At 42.3% G+C, this 19,523-nt stretch overlaps 1 protein-coding gene across 1 annotated transcript in view; it reads left to right on the top strand.

Annotated features, from left to right (window-relative positions):
• Nucleotides 1-1,174: 1,174 nt before the first annotated feature.
• The window catches only part of LOC115111593 (AP2-associated protein kinase 1-like), a 43,930-nt gene continuing 25,581 nt past the window's right edge, over nt 1,175-19,523 (top strand). The window contains 11 exon segments of the mRNA XM_065011550.1: nt 1,175-2,148; nt 12,077-12,195; nt 12,900-13,008; nt 13,120-13,262; nt 13,486-13,607; nt 13,802-13,883; nt 16,119-16,251; nt 16,448-16,551; nt 17,207-17,286; nt 17,380-17,534; nt 18,910-19,097. Coding sequence (XP_064867622.1) covers nt 1,992-2,148; nt 12,077-12,195; nt 12,900-13,008; nt 13,120-13,262; nt 13,486-13,607; nt 13,802-13,883; nt 16,119-16,251; nt 16,448-16,551; nt 17,207-17,286; nt 17,380-17,534; nt 18,910-19,097 — 1,392 coding nt within the window. The 5' untranslated portion in view covers nt 1,175-1,991.

Raw genomic sequence — 19,523 nt, 5'->3', positions numbered from 1 at the left:
GAGCATCCTGCCTTACTAGGCCCAAAGTTGGCTACATTAGGCTTGCTGTCTCCAGACACAGTCAGCCCATAGCTCCCTAGGTTCTCAGTCCTCCGCCCTCTTCAGCCCTCAGTCCCTAGCACTAGGTCCTCAGTCTCCAGTTATACTGGGTCTGCTGTCTCCGGCACTATTTGGGCCCTCAGTCCCTAGCCCAGGTGGGCCATCAGGCTTTTACCCGACTAGGCTCAGAGTTACCAGTTCCTCTAGTAGGCCCAGAGCTCTACTGGTTTTCCTGGCAGGTCTAGAGTCAGTTTTCCTAGCAGGTCCAGAGTTACTTTCTATGATAGGTCCAATGTTATCAGCACTATGCTCCCAGACCTCACCCATTCTAGCGTTTCTGTCTCCAGCTTAAGTCAGACTTATACAGTGTCTTCAGAAAGTATTCATACACCTTGACTTATTCCGCATTTTGTTGTGTTACATCTACAAACAATACCCCACTTGTGAAAACTCTTCACAGTTGTGTTCTGTGAGTGTCACTGAGTAGGCTGATACCCCATTTCATGGACCCAAAATCTATAGGTAAGGCCGTACATTGCAATATGAATGTCCAATATGCACAATAGATTCAATTGTAACTTAATTTCCTATTAATGAACCCAATATCCAGGTTATTGTAGGTACATTGCAATATTAGTATGCCCCCAATGCAATTCTAAAGTCTAATACGCCCTTACAAAAAATATTGCAGTTTTAAAACTGTAGTAACTGCAGTGGACTGTGGTATTATGGATGCAGTAATTAGAGAATAACTGCAGCGTACTGCACTAGTGTACTGCAAAATTACTGCAGTAAAAAAACGGTGTTATTTTGGATGCACTATTTGCAGCATACTGCAGTTATACTACACAATGACTGCAATCTTTTTCATAAGGGCATCCACAGTACGATTTTAAAATATTTTTTTGTTGTTGGTCAAATTAACTAATTGTCTTTTGTTGAATTTATATAACACCATTCCAGAATTGTTTAGCATTATCTAGTCAAATTGGGTCATGATTCCACAATGTTTAACTGTTTGCATCAGTTTCAAAGGGGGAGCCTTTATTTTGAATGCGACCCGCCGATTCCACAACATACTTTGTACGGACTACAATTCCCTGGTCTCATTTAGGTCAACGTCACTCAGATTAGTGTATTTATTTTTATTTTCAAAATTTAGCATAGTACACGGTCATTCGCGACGAAGAACCAAGTAAAGCTAGAAAGATTTTCTCAGATATTTCGAAGGTGCAAATATTATCTACGGTGTCACTTGCCTGACCTAAAGCCCTACCGAATCTAACTGACAGTAGCGCCGATCTGCACATTTTGTCATTGACGTTGCGCCCAGGCAGATCAGTTGTTGTCCACCGGAGTAAAGCTGGCTATGAATTAGTAGCTACTGGGACACCAACGTAGCTTACGTTGGTCAGCTAATTAGCCAATGCTCGATGAGAAAGCAGGGAGTATTCAGGAGTCTACACCAAGAGCTCTGGAGAAACGGGTGAAATAGCTAGCTAAATGCCTTTACGCTGAAAATGGGTGATGACGTTTGTAAATAACTAGAACAAGCTGGCCAGAGTAGCTAGCTAGCTTAGCAGTTTGCCAACACATCTGTCAAAGCCAGCTAGATAGGGATTTATTTGCTACCACTAGCTAACTGATTGTCCATTGCTAATGTTATATCAATAACCTTAGTTAATAGCTAGCCCGTGTCAACGCATATGCTGATAGTGAGTTAGCTAGTTGGCTATTTAGCTAGCTAGCTATTATGACAGTCGACACCTTGGTAGCTAGCTAGCTAGCGCCTGGAAATCGAACGAGGGGTCTCTCCAACAAGATAGCTAGCTTGTTAACTAACCTAAATTGGCTACGGTCATTCAATTATCCAAATCGAATAGCTAGCTAGGCGTTCTTGTGGATAGGTATTGATTGCAAACCAATCGGCACTTGGCTTTCACCACCGGAAAATGAAGAAGTTCTTCGATTCACGCCGGGAACTTGCGAGTTCCGGGCCTGGTTCTGGAGCAGGTGGCATTGGGTCGAGCAGCAGCGGTGGCAGTTTTATTGGACGGGTTTTCACCATTGGACGGTATCAAGTGACCGTTGATGAAACTGTTGCTGAAGGTGAGTAAACGTTAGAGTAATTGATCAGCTATTCAAACATTGCCCGATATCACTAGTGCCAAGTTGGAAGCAAGTTTGGGTTAGAAGCAAGTTTACCCTGGTTTCAATACATTTAAAAAATAATAATTATGTACGTAAATCGAGACACCTCATTTACGATATGTAGCGTTTTAAAAATTGACATTTTAAATCTGGGACACTGAAATTCGTATATGTTACATTGTGTATGGTTATGTATTAATTTACAGATCTCCATCCATTTCGCATGATCTATTACGAATTTTCAAAACTTACAATATGTTGTGAATGTGCACAACGTATATATGTTACGAATTCCACTTTCTGGGTTAAGGTTAGGGGAAGGGTTAGCTAACATCCTAAGTAGCTAAAAAATAACAAGTAGTAGTATAAAAGTTGCTCTACTGCTGAAGTTGTCTGTAATGAGATTCGAACAAGCAAACCTTGGGTTGTTATACGCCCACCTATCCACCCCAATCAAACAGTCTTAAGTAACCTTCTGTCTTATGTAACCATACACAATGTAACATATACGAATTTCAGTGTCCCAGATTTAAAATGTCAATTTTAAAAATTATTTTACCTTTATTTAACTAGGCAAGTCAGTTAAGAACAAATTCTGATTTTCAATGACGGCCTGTTCAGGGGCAGAACGACAGATTTGTACCTTGTCAGCTCGGGGGTTTGAACTTGCAACCTTCCGGTTACTAGTCCAACTCTCTAACCACTAGGCTACCCTGCCGCCCTATGAGACCAAGCTGTGATATGGCCTCCATCCTATGATTGCAATCTAACATAAACATTAGCTGCTTTTGTTTGCAAATAGTGGAATAACAGATTGGCTTTGATTTTAATTCTTGGCGATATCAAGAATTCTGTCATCATGGTCAATAATAAGGACTTAGGCTAGCCTATGCCTGGGGGCCTTGGAAACTCGGGTATGGTATGCAACTGCTGTAACAGCTGTGAGCGCCCTAAAACAGCTGTGGTGTCACTGGTAGTGTCAGGATTAATTTGGAATGTGACCACCAGACGGATGGTGATAGGAATCTAAAAACTGGACAGTCTCCATCCTGAAGCAGATGAGGCATCTAGGGCATGGGCAAGGTTGTATCAAGCATTTCTATCATTCAGGATTGTCCACCTGGTTGGTCTTTCACAGGAGGAACATGGCCCTGGAATTGGTATCTCACCTCATCATAACTGACATACATTATAGGCTACCATTTCTACCCCCCCATTCCTCAAGAATGGAGGAACAAGGTATTAATTTAAGTCTGCTCAGACATTATTACCTTCACAACTCTTAATGACAAATGGAGGGGATAAAACAAGTAGGATTTTAGATGAGGGTATCAGTACAATTTGCTACATGAGGACTGTAGGAGCCAAACGGGTCATATTGTTTCCAATTCATTTCTGTTGTATGTGTGTTCACCATTAATCTCCAGTCAATGGGGGATGGAGAATACACTTAAAAGGCATAGATGCTCCAAGGCCTACTGGGAGTGACTGGAATGGCAGCACACAGTGGTGAGGTCTATCACTTAAGGCAATACATCAGCACATGTTCCACACAATACATTATATTTCAGATTAGATTGGGAGAGTTGTGTTGGTTTGGCCTCGCGGCTTGTCTTTGATCACTGACTTTTGTGGGTGTGTGCATTTGCTTCACAAGGTTGGTTGGAACATAGCTCAAGAGGTAAGGTGTGTCAATGTTCTCCTTCACATGATGTTGATGATCATCTGGTGTTGTCATTGTCATTTCTTAATATGTTTGGTAGACCAGAATTTGAAGTCATGATGAGGGGCCACAGTTGCTCGCGGGAATGCGTACATTTTAGTCCCCCCCCCCCCTCTTTACAGCGGAGATACTTTTTTTGTATATTTTAGAGTTCAACTCAAGTAGACTACGCTGGAAAATGGTATATCAATGGGAAAGTAATTCTGCTTTGAGAGTTGATAAACTTGTAACCCCACTCTTGAGAAAATTGTCCTTGAATATTTTGTTACACCTACTGGAGAGCATGTTGTCTACACCCATTGTTCACACCCTCTTAAGCCTTAGCCCCACACATCTCTTTAAGGATTCACATGTGAGGCCATGTACTAAACCGAGTGAGTAGTGTAGAAAACAACCAAAGATATCAAGGCTAAAAATGGTAAAAGTAGTAGTCTACAATAAGTGTGAACTCTGTTTAAAAAATATACAATCTAGTCCTTGGCCTGTATCCTAATCTGACTTTGGTGCTGGTCATGTTGTTGTTCACATTACCGTGTCTGTTAAAAGCACTGTATCAAATGAAATCTGTCACATGCACAAGATACAGAAGTTGTAGAGGGTACAGTGAAATGGTTACTTGTGTAGCAATATCAAAAACAGAACGTGTCTAGATAAAATATTTTATAATGATTAAATTACGCTTACACAGGTGCACTTTTCTAAATTGATGTATCATGTGAAAGAAAGGCTTTACCACCCCCAGCCACATCTAGCTAGTGTAGCACCCCGTATCGGAATATTCAACAGTGTTTTAAGAAATATATGACCTTTGTCGTGTCTGTGACTATCATTAAATGTGAAGACTTATTTGATCAAATAAATTCTCTGTTATTATTAAATGTATCATGTAAACTTTAACTAGGAAGTTGGGACACCACAGAAAAAATGTTTAGTCTCTATTTCCCGAATCGACTCTTAATAACCTCTTAGAGCTACCCCCTACTTTTTTCAATTTCCGCCTGAAGACCTACCCAAATCTAACTGCCTGTAGCTCAGGCTCAGAACCAAGGATATGCATATTCTTGATTTCATTTGAAAGAAAACACTCTGAAGTTTGTGAATTGAATGTAGGAGAATATAACACAATAGATCTGGTTTAGATAATACAATGAAAAAACCAAACGCTTTTTCATTTTTATTGTTGTATCATCTTTAAAATGAACAAGACAAAACAAACATTCAGATAGGATGATTGGGACAATTTCAGTGAAAAACATATGAGGCCAACAGTACTTGTGCAATGTTTCAGAATGATAACTTCCAAAATGAGTGTGCTATATGACATTTATCATGAAATCACCCAGGTGTCCCACACAAGTAGCCCAAATGTGCCCAAGTGGCCAAATTGGTGAAGTTATACATTTTGAATGGAATAACTATATACAAAATACCAAAATGGTATTCTAAAAATATATACATTTACAAAATAACACTTTCAATATTTGGAAGACCCTCTACACAATATTGTGCTGCTGATGCCAGGTTCCATAGCAGTCTCTTTCTGCTGTAAAGCAGAGGGTCACCAAGCATGTGGTGCAGGTGACGGGGGACATTTTGCAAAGAACACAGCGACACCTCCATGCTGTGCCCTTTTGGCCCTGAGGCACATCCATGCCTGCAGAAATACATTTGGGAAGATGAACACCACTTGTGGCACGAGCTGGATGAACCAGCTTCAGTGGGGGATGGACACCTTGGCACTGGGGGCTCCCATCCGGAGTCAGTGTCACTCTGAAAGAAAATATTCAGTTAGAATAGTTTCACATATGAGCCCTGTATCAACAGGTATAATAAACAGATATATATAGAGTACAGGGAACATAAGGTTGAATATATTAATATAGACCTTCTAGATCTACTGCTGTTTATATTACAACAGACCAGCTGTATCTACTGTCTCCATTTCACTTTGGCCATTGTTGTGGGCCTGCCCTCCCCTCAACAGCCTCAAATAGGCTATTTTATTCCACAAATAATATTTTATATTATTAATTTCAAATAACGGCATTGGCATGAGAAAAACTTACCAGTCCAAAATGATGTCCTCTCCGTTCAAAAAATATTCCTACATTTGGGAATCGCTAAATGAATCGTCCTCCAATCATCTCTGTCTCACTTTTGGAAAAGTTACGTTTCGTGTGTGTATTTACATCGAATGTGTCGTTAAATGGAATGAGACGGAATTCACGACACAAGCGGTTCACAAAATGTTTCGTGTTGGGCTATAAAAATGGATTTTATCAAACAAAAGACCATTCACTGTGTAACAATGAGCATTGGGATTGCAAACAGAGGAAGATCGTCAAAAGTAAACAATTTATTTTATTGCAGTTTGTGATTTTGTTATATTTTTAATTAGCCTTCCATTGATTATTAATTGTTACCTCATTAGTCTCGTTCCAAACGTCGTAAAATTATTGGTTATCTGCACAAACCCTAGTTTCCATAATGATTCAGCAATATACAAATTGGCTTAATTATTTATTAACTAACTAAATAATCACAGAAATACATAACAAACAGTAGATATTGGTTACTAACAATGATAGGAAAGTCCCTAGCAGGCTAATCCGATATGACTGCTTGGAAGACAAAAGGAAAGGGGTGGGGACTGGGAAAGACCAATTGGATTCACTACACACAGTCTAGAATAATATTCATTGAAATGCTAATCCTTTGCACGTTAACGGCCGCTCATTCAGGGATGATTGCAATTTATATATTTACGCCGTATGTTGTTGTCTTCTCTGTTGGAATATTCAACCCACCTTCCATTACCGAAGTTTGCATCTGCACAGTTCTTCCACTAAATTTATTTTTGGAAATTAAGTAGTCGATGTGTTTTGTTTGTTTGGCATACAGTAGCATGCCAGGGTGGATTGCAGAGGTCTTGAAAAATAATGTTCAACACTGCAAATATTGACTCTGCATAAACTTCATGTAATTGTCAATAAAAGCCTTTGACACTTGTAATTATACTTCAGTATTCCATAGTAACATCTGACAAAAATATCTAAAGACACTGAAGCAGCAAACTTTGGAAATTAATATTTGTCATTCTCAACTTTTGGCCACGACTGTACATTTTAAAGTGATAGTCAAAGCATTATCCTGTTACTGTGAAATACTTACTTAACCTGTTAGTGATCCCTTCGCGTGCCAATTCCTTTAGCGGGATCGATTTGACAATATCCAGTGAAATTGCAGAGCGCCAAATTCAAACTACAGAAATGTCAAGATTCACGAAAATAAGTGTAATACATCAAAATAAAGCTCAACAACTTGTTTAATTCAGAAATACACCGGTTCCAACTCGCCCAACATGACTACAAAGTATCTAAATGACCTGTAAACTTGGTCCAAACACCTAAAATGTAAATAATCAATAAAATTTAAGACAGGATAAACTGTTTCCAATATCGGATAAAAACAACGTGAAGCGCATTCCAGTTCACACGCACCAAATAGTAGAGTCCACCTGGAGTGACACTTACAAAGAACAGCCATGCTACTTAATTTCTCAAAAGAAAAACATCAAACAATTTCTAAAGACTGTTGCTTTCTAGTGGAAGCCATAGGAACCCAACCTTTTGGGTTTCGCCTGCCAAATCAGTTATGTTATACTAAGACATTATTTTAATGATTTTTGAACGTTTTTAGAGTGTTTTCTATCAATCTACCAATTATATGCATATACTAGCTTCTGGGCCTGAGTAACATGCAGTTTACTCTGGGCACGCTTTTCATCCGGACGTGAAAATACTGCCCCCAATCCCTAAGAAAAGCCAACTGTCAAGTTCAAGAAGAGTTAAGAAAATATTTACCAAATAGACTGAAGTAAAAAGTAACACAATAAGAATAACAATAACAAGGCTATATACAAGGGGTACTGGTACCGAGTCAGTGTGCTGGGGTACAGGTTAGATGAGGTCATTTGTACATGTAAGTAGGGGTAAAGTGACTGCATAAATAATAAACAGAGAGTAGCGGCAGTGTACAAAAGGGAGGGGGGGGCTCAGTCAATGTAAATAGTCCGGTGGCTATTTTATTAATTGTTCAGCAGAGTTATGGCTTGGGGGTAGAAGCTGTTGAGGAGCCTTTTGGTCCTAGACTTGGCGCTCTGGTACAGCTTGCCGTGCGGTAGCAGAGAGAACAGTCTATGACTTGGGTGACTGGAGTCTCTGACAATTTTATGGGCTGTCCTCTGACACCGCCTATTATATAGGTCCTGGATGGCAGGAAGCTTGGCCCCAGTGATGTACTGTGCCGTACACATGACCCTTTGTAGCGCCTTACGGTCAGATGCTGAGCAGTTGCCGTACCAGGCGGTGACGTAACAGGTCAGGATGATCTCGATGGTGCAGCTGTGGAACTTATTGAGGATCTGGGGAACCATGCCAAATCTTTTCGGTCTCTTGAGGGGGAATAGGTTTTGTCGTGCCCTCTTCATGACTGTCTTGGTGTTTGGACCATGATAGTTCGTTGGCAATGTGGACACCTAAGGAACTTGAAACTTTCGACCCGCACCACTACAGCCCCGTCAATGTTAATGGAGGCCGTTTCGGCCCGTATACCATTCTTCTTGATTGATGCTATTGGCTCAGTGTGCAGCTGTCTGCATTGTTTTCTACACCATTAACCCATTAGGCTGCTTTGCTCTCCACACCATATCCCTATGCTCTACACAGTACTATCCTGTCAATGAGCCATCTACACCCACAGTCTAGTCTGCTGAGCCCGACGCTGTGTCCCCCAAACACTAATGCTCTGCTTTAGAGACAATGCTACGCTGATCCACACGACCATGGTCAAAGTGAATTTGACATTCTGTCAACTGAGGGCCTGTTGCTGAATAATAGATGGACACCATGTGTCGGTCCGTACCACCCCTGGTTGAATGCCTGGATATCTTCACTTTCAGTTATCAGCAGGCTTAGGACTACTCCTCTATGAAAGTGAGTGTGTCATTCAGAGGAGACAGTGCTACATGGGGGTTGGATGACATAGTCAAAGCACAGTAAAATCACTCAGTATAACTAACTGGATAACTTTCTGAATATTCTCAAACCATGCATGAAGAGGCTGCCTATGTGGTTCACTGGTCTGGGACCAGTGGGAGAACCAGCTGAGATGACCCTCTCCCTCAAACCACTCTTGCCCTCCATTAGAAATCACACATTTTGACGAATGTTAGTTAATGTTTTTCCATCGATACATTTTTCTGGCTGTAGATTTGCTTTCCTTTAGGCTATTTTTGTTCAGCTGGTTTTGAGGTATTGCAGGGTCACATTTGCAGGATATGTCAAAGCAGTTTTGCCCCTGTTCTCTCAGCAATCCCAAAACCAGAAGCATTTAGCTGCAACACTTTCTCTTTACAGTATCAACAAGGTGGGTCATTTTCTCCAGTTTATAGGCGTGTAACGTTACTGCTGGTATGGTAACACTAGCCCTCTACTACTGACATTGTCATGGCGGAAGCCTGCCTGTCCCTCTCACTCCACTGTCAGAGAGCGCACACACAAACCACTGGGGCATGCTGGGAAAACCAACTGTCATTTTTCGAATCATCAACGTGTATCAGCTGGCGCAAGCTGGTTTAATATAATATTAATGCCTTCTGGAGACTCGACAGTGCCAGTAGAATTGTCTTCTCCATGCAGGATGCAGCATAATGCAGACGCCTCAGTGAGCATGATAATTAACCATGTAGTAGTCGTGTTTATTTATAGTTTGCTGTTTGTCGTCACTGCAATGGAGCTTGTCTGTCATTGTTTCCTGAACTGTATACCAAAACACTTAAGGATACATAAAAAAATGTATTTGTGTTTGGTTGAGTGGACAGCGGGGTATTATACTGGCTGTCATCAGTGTTAAGGGGGAATGTTTATAATGTAGTTGTTGTTGGCCTGTCCAGTCTGGTGAAAGTCAATGTGCTGCTTTCAGCATGTTACTTAAGAAGGTGGTTAATCCCTCTAATTACACGTAGGTGCCTAAGATTAGACGGTGCAAACTAGCAGTGGTTTGGCAGGACAAACCCTAGCTCAGACGGGACCACCCACACACACACACCATGTTGTGTGTAGGTCTACATGTTTGTACTTGCTCCCACAAGGTATTCTGATATTAACAGGTTTTGAAACAGGGTCAAGATAGGCTTTGCTGGATCCACTCTATTTTGCATATATTTGAGTTGATAACAGATTTAGCTTGGCCCTCCACTGGTCGTATATATACCATTCTACTGAGTGTATAGGCCACACTGATTATTTGAACTGAGTCTCATTGTACAGCAGTAGCTCCTATGGAACTGAAGGCTGTGGTCCAAAGCCTCTGATGATCAAACCCCAAACAGACAGATCACGTGGAGGGGAGCTGTCCTTGGCTTAGTGATGTGATGCAGGCTGGATGACTCCGCCCAGGGCATGGCTCAGCGCAAGCAGCTACAGACAGCATGCTGGAAGAGCACAAGACTGGCTACCAACAGGCCTCTCTGAGAAGCAGAAGCAGGCTCCTCTAATAGGCCTGACTGTGTTTGTCCCAGTGAGTTCACTGCAGGGTTGAAATGCTTTAGGCCTAGCTGTGTCAGCAGTGAAAATAGACAAGGAAGCAGTTGTCCAGTAGCCTAATGCTCTCAAAGGCTTGATTTAGACCTCACTTGTTGTACAGGCTGCAGGTGCTCTGTAGTGCCTTATCTTCTGCATTCAAATGTACAGCCACCTCTCAGTTTGTATTGATTCTTCCCAGGGCATGCAGGCCCCTCTAAATAATAATCTACAAGATTCAGGAGGACAGACCAGCCTTGTTTCTGTGGTTTATGGTGAGGTGCTGAAATGCCACTGCAGTACCAAGCCACCTGCACTGGAAAGTGTCTGTTTATGGTGCTTGTGTGTGCAGCAGAGATAAGAACCAATACGAAGTCAATCTCTTATTCAGATTAGTGAAACTTGGTCCTGGCCCATATCTGTTTCTGCTCTGATCAGAACCTGGAGGTGCTTATTTAGCGTAGTGCATGTTAATGCAGCAGCACAGCAGAGCTCTCAACCAACCCTTCCGAGCATTAGCTCAGCTACTACTAGCCTATACTTCTTAATCACAGACACACATACTACTCACACCTTACAGCATTGTGCTGCTACAACACTGCAGAACCACCAATCCTTCAAAACACCAGCTCTGCATCACTGACATAAATGCACTACTATTACCTCTCTTTGAACAATGTGAGATAAGTCTAGCTGAGATACATGCACAGTATGTTAAGTTCCAGACAGTGCTTCTACTAAACCCTGCCCATCTGATGGAATTATTCTTTATGGAGGTAAAGGCCAGCCCCCTTGCTGTGTGTGAAAGGTGTGTAGATGAAAGAGCCCAGTGTTGTACCACACATGGAACAAAGCAAGCCAGCACTGCCTCCTTGTTCAACAGAAACAAATAGTGGGCACAGCCAGCCACATACACAATCACTAGTGGTTTTATGCGTCTGAATTAGCAGGTGAGAGAGATGGAGAGACCAACATAAGGGCCCTTTTGGAGCCTTGCCAGTTGCCCCGTGTCAGTACAATGTTCTTCTAATAGCCGGATGATGGAATCTCACATTCTTCACTGTCTCCAGTCAGTGCTGCTGCTCCAATACCTCCAGTCTGTCTCGGCTCTACTGCTGACTCACCCAATGCTATTTTGAGCCGTCCTTTATCACAGCTCCCTCTGACTGAACACACATTTCACAACTTATCTTCCCAGCTAACTTTGCCACCCCCACTGTTTATCCAGGGTCATGGAGTGTGTTTGAGTGTGTGTGTGTGATTCTGCTCACAGTCAGCCTCTCAGCAGCTAAGATTCATTCATTGAGGCTGAGCAGAGAGCCTGGAGGAGGCTGACTCTGACTGGGCTGATTCAGTCGCTGACATTTGAAGGTCAAAGCTCATTTGGCTTAAGGGGGAACCAGTGTCACGAAGCGAACATTTGTCGCAACGTATTTAGCCATTTTCATGTTTATTGTATTCCGTTCTTGTTAAATTGGCTGACATTGCAGCTGATTTCATTGGTGACCTGTGCTACCCAGTCACAGGTCAATGCAGAAATGTAAGCATCCTCTGCATTCTTTCTTACTCTCTCCCTCCACAGGAGGCTTTGCCATTGTGTTCCTGGTGCGGACCAACCAGGGGGTGCGCTGTGCTCTGAAGAGGATGTACGTCAACAACGAGCACGACCTGCAGGTCTGCGAGCTGGAGATCCAGATCATGGTGAGAACAGGCTCTGGGCTGGAGCCCTGCTTAGTCTGTCACTCAGTCCAACGTAGAATGCACACCTAGCTCATAGCTATATGGTGAGGCTCTTAGACAAAGGGGGCTAAGGATTGTGTGAGGTCACTGACTTGTTGGAAACCACAGGATCACTGTGCTAGTGAAGTGGATGTAGAACCATAGAGCAACATTACACAAATCAAAGAAGAGGGTTGTTTTTATTCTGGAAGAGATGATATGGGAGTGTGTCAATTGCTGACTATGGAATGGGAGGGTTGACAAGACTAACTTAAACATATACAGAGAGGAGATGGAGGGAAGGAGCAGGAGGGTGGCTAGTAATAGTTTAATTCTTAGTCCAGTTGGAGCCTGCTGCTGAATATGTTGAATTGGCATTCATGCAGCTAAACTCCCCCGCCCCCTTGGGCCTCCATTGCCTAACTGGAGGCCATGCTGTAAGATAACTAGCCCCTGCAGCCACACCCTGGGGGGCATAATTGGTACAGGATGGCTATCATTATTACTTCCAGCCGTTTGGCAGATCCTCATAGGCAGTAATCTAGAGCAGAACAGTACACTCAGTCAGTCCAAAAAACAAACAAAGATCACCATTGTTATGGCAGCCTGTTTGAACTTGAAAGCCAACCAGAGATGTATGAGTTTCTTTATATTCTCTAAAATATTAACCAATTGTGTGTGTTCAGAGGGACCTCGTGGGCCACAGGAACATTGTGGGTTTCCTGGACTCCAGTATAACTGCAGTGGGAGCAGGAGATGTCTGGGAGGTCCTCATCCTCATGGACTTCTGTCGTGGTAATTCTGCTCCTCTTTCCTTCTCTAGCGCTTTAGTGGTTTCATAAGTGCACAAACCTCATACCTATTCTTTTTCCAAACCCATTGTAAGTCCTTCCTGGTTTGTTACAGGTGGTCAGGTGGTGAACCTGATGAATCAGCGTCTGCAGACAGGCTTCACTGAGCCAGAGGTGCTGCAGATCTTCTGTGACACCTGCGAGGCCGTGGCCCGACTCCACCAGTGCAAGACGCCAATCATCCATCGAGACCTCAAGGCACAAGCACTTGTCTTCACACACACACCCTCAGTCTGCACTTTACTTACACTTTAATGGCCTCATTGGCATTATCATGGCCTTTTTAATCTGTTTTTCTTTAATACATGTCCTAGCTGCATATGTGTGTCAGCATGAGAAGTGAGACATGACGTGTATAAATATGTTAAACGCTATTCAAAGATCGTCTCAGGAGTCATCTGTGTGTCTATTTTCTTTGCAGGTGGAGAATATCCTGCTCCATGACCGGGGACACTATGTGTTGTGTGACTTTGGCAGTGCCACCAACCGCTTCCAGAACCCTCAGACAGAGGGCGTTCCACTGGTGGAGGAGGAAATCAAGAAGTGAGTGATTCTGAAGAGCTTCACCTCAACTGGAATACTGAACTCATGAGTGGTTTGATAGTTTTAGTCTAGTGAACCAACAAGTACAACAGGTTGGGATGTTGTGAGTTTAACTGTGCCAAGTGAGCCCTGTTGAGGACATTTATCTGTGATTGAAGTCCTTCCAAAATTGGTGTGCTCCTTTCCTTTGTAAGGTACACTACTCTGTCATACCGAGCCCCAGAGATGATCAACCTCTATAATGGCACGGTCATCACTACAAAGGCAGACATCTGGGTGAGTTGGCATGCTGCTATATCACCATGAGAGATGATTACTGGTAGGGCGTTCACTCACTGCTCTAGAATGTGTGGAGAAATGGGGCAATTCAAGAGGGTACTGCAAAATGCATGTAAAAGTACAGTTTTCTTTCCCTATGTCATCTTAAATCACATAATTAATCATTAGATTGTTCTCTAAAAAAGGATAACCTTAATATACTTTCACTTGACAGTGTTGATGAAATAAGAACATTAATTTGCTGTGACCGTTGCCAGTTTAGACCTCGCCGCTCTTGGTTGTATCTCTTCCATACAGTATTTCGCATTATGTGGTGGTACCATTTTGGAGGACTTTCCACGGGTTGGACCAATCAAAATCAACTTGATACCCTTATCATTTTCATCTTCAGATCCTTGGCTTTCATTGGCGATATTGGGGATCAATCTACTTTGGGGGGAGGGACTTTTCTGTGCCAATTTTAAAGGGAAAGACTCAGAAATACACAATGAAAACAGGAACAGATTATATTTGTGGATAATGAAATTCAGTCTGTTAGCTTTGTATATAAATATACAGTACCAGTAAAGTTTTACTATTTTCTACATTGTAGAATAATAGTGAAGACATCAAAACTATGAAATAACACAAGGAATCATGTAGTCCAACCTGTTAAACAAATCAAAATATATTTTAGATTCTTCATAGTAGACACCCTTTGCCTTGATGACAGCTTTGCACACTCTTGGTGTTCTCTCAACCAGCTTCACCTGGAATGCTTTTCCAACAGTCTTGAACGATTTCCCACATATGCTAAGCATTTGTTGGTTGCTTTTCCTTTACTCTGCGGTCAAACTTATCCCAAACCATCTCAATTGGGTTGAGGACAGGTGATTGTGAAGGCCAGGTAATTGTGGAGGCCAGGTCATCTGATGCAGCACTCTGTCACTCTCCTTCTTGGCCAAATAGCCCTTACACAGCCTGGAGGTGTATTGTGTTTTTGAAAAACAAATGATAGTCCCACTAAGCGCAAACCAGATGGGATGGCGTATTGCTGAAGAATGCTGTGGTAACCATGCTGGTTGTATGCCTTGAATTCTAAATAAATCACAGACAGTGTCACCAGCAAAGCACCATCACACCACCTCCTCGCTTCACGGTGGGAACCACACATGCAGATATAATCCGTTCACCTACTCTGCATCACAAAGACACGGCGGTTGGATCCAAAAATCTCAAATTTGGACTCATCAGACTAAAGGACGGATTTCCACTGCTCTAATGTTCATTGCTCGTGTTTCTTGGCCCAAGCAAGTCTCTTCTTATTGGTGTCCTTTAGTAGTAGTTTGTTGGCAGCAATTTGACCATCAAGGCCTAATTCACACAGTCTCCTCTGAACAATTGATGTTGAGATGTGTCTGCTACTTGAACTCTGTGAAGCATTTATTTGGGCTGCAATCTGAGGTGCAGTTAACTCTAATGAACTTATCCTCTGCAGCAAAGGTAACGCTGGGTCTTCCTTTCCTGTGGCCGTCCTCATGAGAGCCAGTTTCATCATAGCGCTTGATGGTTTTTGCGACTGGACTTGAAGAAACTTTCAAAGTACTTGAAATGTTCTGGATTGACTGACATTCATGTCTTAAAGTAATGATGAACTGTTGTTTCTCTTTGCTTATTTGAGCTGTTCTTGACATAATATGGACTTGGTCTTTTAGACCTATTTGTTATCTTCTGTATACCACCCCTACCTTGTCACAACACAAATGATTGTCTCAAACACATTAAGAAGGAAATAAAGTCCAAAAATGAACATTTAACAAGGCACACCTGTTAATTCAAATGCATTCCAGGTGACTACCTCATGAAGCTGGTTGAGAGAATGCCAAGAGTGTGCAAAGCTGTCATCAAGGCAAAGGGTGGCTGCTTTGAAGAAGCTCAAATATAAAATATATTTTGATTTGTTTATCACTTTTTTCCCTATGTGTTATTTCATAGTTTTGATGTCTTCACTAAGATTCTACAATGTAGAAAATAGTTAAATAAATAACTTGAATGAGTAGGTGTGTCCAAATGACAAAAGACATGGGGTTTGGACAATTTGTTTTTCAGATGCAATTCTCTATCGAATGGACATATTTGTATAAATCTTCAATGAATGAATATTTTTATGGTTGAACACCCTAAACTACACAGTTGGCTTGATGCCAAGTTAATACAAGGTGTGCTGATGCTCACTGTGCTGTGGTTCTGCAGGCTATGGGATGCCTGCTGTATAAGCTGTGCTACTTCACCCTGCCGTTTGGGGAGAGCCAGGTGGCCATCTGTGATGGCAGCTTCACTATTCCAGACAACTCCCGCTACTCCCCGGACATGCACTGCCTCATCAGTGAGTAGCCATCCTCCCCATCACCTTATACTCACTGGTCCATGTGTGTGTGAGCGAGTCTAGGCTCTGCCCTTGTTTTCTGTCTCTTTTTTTCTCTGTGCCATTTCTCTCTTACACAGTCCCAAGTATTTTAGTCCAGTGAGTGACATGTATTCGTATCATCATTACCAACCATATGTTTTCTTCCATTCATCAGGATACATGCTGGAGCCTGACCCTGAGAAGAGACCAGATATCTACCAAGTGTCCCACTTCTCCTTCAGGCTTGCCGGGATAGAATGCCCCATCCGGAACGTACATGTAAGTCACCTCACCATCAGTAATGACAACTGTACTAGAAAATCTCCCTGGAGACAAAGGTTACAACCAAATATTTCAAAGGGTCATAAAGTTAAAAGGTCCTCTACATTCTCTGAATTGTTATCTTGCCCGTTCCTAATGTCAGGTGTAAATACATCATTGAAAGTAAGAGATATGTAAGGCACTGTACTAGAAGTTATTGATTTTTAAACGTAAGAAGCTTTCACATTTTATTAAGATGTTTTATTAATGTCTTATCGTTTTGGAAAGCAACATAAGTGTAGTGTAAAATGCCAGACGATGGGGGAGCAGGGAGCTTTGTGATTGTTGCCAGTTGGCTGCCCTCCATCCCCTAGGCCCCTTTGCTATGCATTGATGGTGCAATGTCAGCACTCAATCATCTGACACAGCACAATTCAGACCACATTCCCAGAGAGGCATCAAAGTGGACATTCAAAGCTGATTCATGAAATCTGTTACTGATCATTGAATTGCTGCAATCATGTGTCATGCAGAAGTTTATAATGATAAAGGGTCCTTGTTCCTGCTCTGTGACTGAAGGAAAACTTTTAAACTAGAAATGTGAGTGACTCTTATTGATTTTAGTTGGGTAGGTTATCCAAGCATAGTACTCTAACTCTTTTCACCTTCTCAGAACTCCACTATTCTTACAAAACTCCCCGAACCAATCAGAGCCAGCGAAGCTGTGGCCAAAAAAAGTCAATCCAAAGCCAGGTGAGTGAAGAGCATGAGTATCTGGGCTTTTTTTTATAGTTAAATATGTCAAGCTCCAGCAATGATAACCTGCCTTTCCTTTCCCCCTCCAAGGCTCACAGACCCTGTCCCCACAATGGAGACCTCCATCGCACCCCGTTCACGCCCCAAAGCTGGAGGGACCCAGCCCATAGGCATCCTGCCCATCCAGCCAGCCCTCACCCCACGCAAGAGACCCAACGTGGCTGCAGGAGGGCCCCAGCCCATAGGTACGCATACAGTACACTACCCTCTATACCGATCGCTGCAGCTGTGCATAGTCTATTGGTAAATAGCCCACCCATTTTCACCTACCTCATTCCCATACTGTTTTTTATTTATTTACTTTTCTGCTCTTTTGCACACCAATATCTCTACCTGTACATGACCATCTGATCATTTATCACTCCAGTGTTAATCTGCAAAATTGTAATTATTCGCCTACCTCCTCATGCCTTTTGCACACATTGTATATAGACTGCCCCTTTTTTTCTACTGTGTTATTGACTTGTTAATTGTTTACTCCGTTTACTTTACTATGTGTAACTCTGTGTTGTCTGTTCACACTGCTATGCTTTATCTTGGCCAGGTCGCAGTTGCAAATGAGAACTTGTTCTCAACTAGCCTACCTGGTTAAATAAAGGTGAAATAAAATTTAAAAAATTCCACCTCTGCTTCTCAAAGCTTGAACCGTAAGGATCTGATGTGTGAGCTGAGGCCTGCTAGCAGTGAAAGTCTCTTATCCTGTAACAAAGCACTCACCAAGATGGGCATCCTGCATTGAAATGTCCCACATCTTTGGCTGACATAACATGGCCTTGTAATCCCAGTGGTTCAATTTATTTGTCCAGCAGGATAAGGTTTGAATTAATGAGCCCTTGGTGACATTCATAGTCTATCTGTCCATATGCTTGTATGGAGACCGATAGGAGCTTCAAGCTTGTCTGTTTCAGTCCCATTGTTATGAAGTCATCCTTACACTTGAGCTCCACTACGTATTGCTTTGCCATCAGCGTCGGTTCAATGTGACGTATTACCTACTACACAGGGCCATGCTTTGAGAGCGGAGAGGAGCAGAGGGGAAGGGCATCTTATTCTATTTTCCCCTACTGTACCATGTTCATTGATTATGCATAAGTACAATATCTTTGGTCCAGGTTTTTTTGCAAATACTCGTTCAATTGTTGCTAGTGGGGTTGTACTGAATGATCCTTTAATTTTGCAAGTTGCTTTTGTTTACACTGTGAACATAGTCATTGTAGCTAGTTAGAGTTTCTACTAGCTAGTATCTTCTTGACGTCATAAATCTGGATAAAAGCCTCTGCTAAATGACTAAAATGTCAAATAAGCAGTGGTGTATAGTCAAGGCCATATACAACCACAATCAACTTTATTTCAATTCACAAGATAGATTTGAACCGCAGCGATTCTTGAGCTTGGACGCTGCCATTGGATGTGACGCAACGCGAGCGTGACATCGGCAGTATAGCAGCTTTCATTGATTTCAAAAGAAGCATTCCCTCAATGGCTGATGGCAATGCCAGCTGTCCAATGGCTGTAGTTTAGCAGGGCTGTTACAAGACGACCATCTTCACTGTATTACAGGTGTTTTATCCGCCGCCCAGCCTGCTGCTGCTGTCCAATCGGTTCAGCAGGCACCTGCTGCACAGGCCACATCCCCACTGGCGCAGACCACCTCTTCGCAACCCATGGCCACGCCCCAGCACCAGCAGGGTCTCTTCATGAAGCAGCAGGCAGCAGCCTTTTTCAGCCCACATCAGCAAGTCAACCAGGTGGGCATATCTCATATCAGTCTGCTGAAGGCACTATATTACATTGTGTTGACAATCTTGTTGCCATTTGCCAATAATATGAAGTAATTTCACAATATTCCATTCACTTTCTCTAAATAGTATTAGTTGGAGACTCCTTGGTCATAAACATGGTCCCCTGTATGCTCATGCTGTGTATGTAAGGACGCCATTGTTTGTTTTGTATCCATTTATTGTCTTCCAACTTGTTTCTATACAGAGTGCACTTTTATCAGGACCTCTGAATAACCTTGCGGTTTTGAATTAAATTGAATCAAATGGAATAACTTTGACTTTGCAGAAACTCTCCTCTGATCTGTTAAACCAGTTCACCACATGTAAATACTGTAAATGACACATTTCATGAAAAACACAGGGCTAAGAAGGATATTTACATGTGGCGAACTG

Source organism: Oncorhynchus nerka, linkage group LG27 (assembly GCF_034236695.1).
Source record: "Oncorhynchus nerka isolate Pitt River linkage group LG27, Oner_Uvic_2.0, whole genome shotgun sequence".
NCBI lineage: Eukaryota > Metazoa > Chordata > Actinopteri > Salmoniformes > Salmonidae > Oncorhynchus > Oncorhynchus nerka.
The sequence above is the reverse complement of the archived record's forward strand: the minus strand, read 5'-3'. Positions and strand labels throughout refer to the sequence as shown.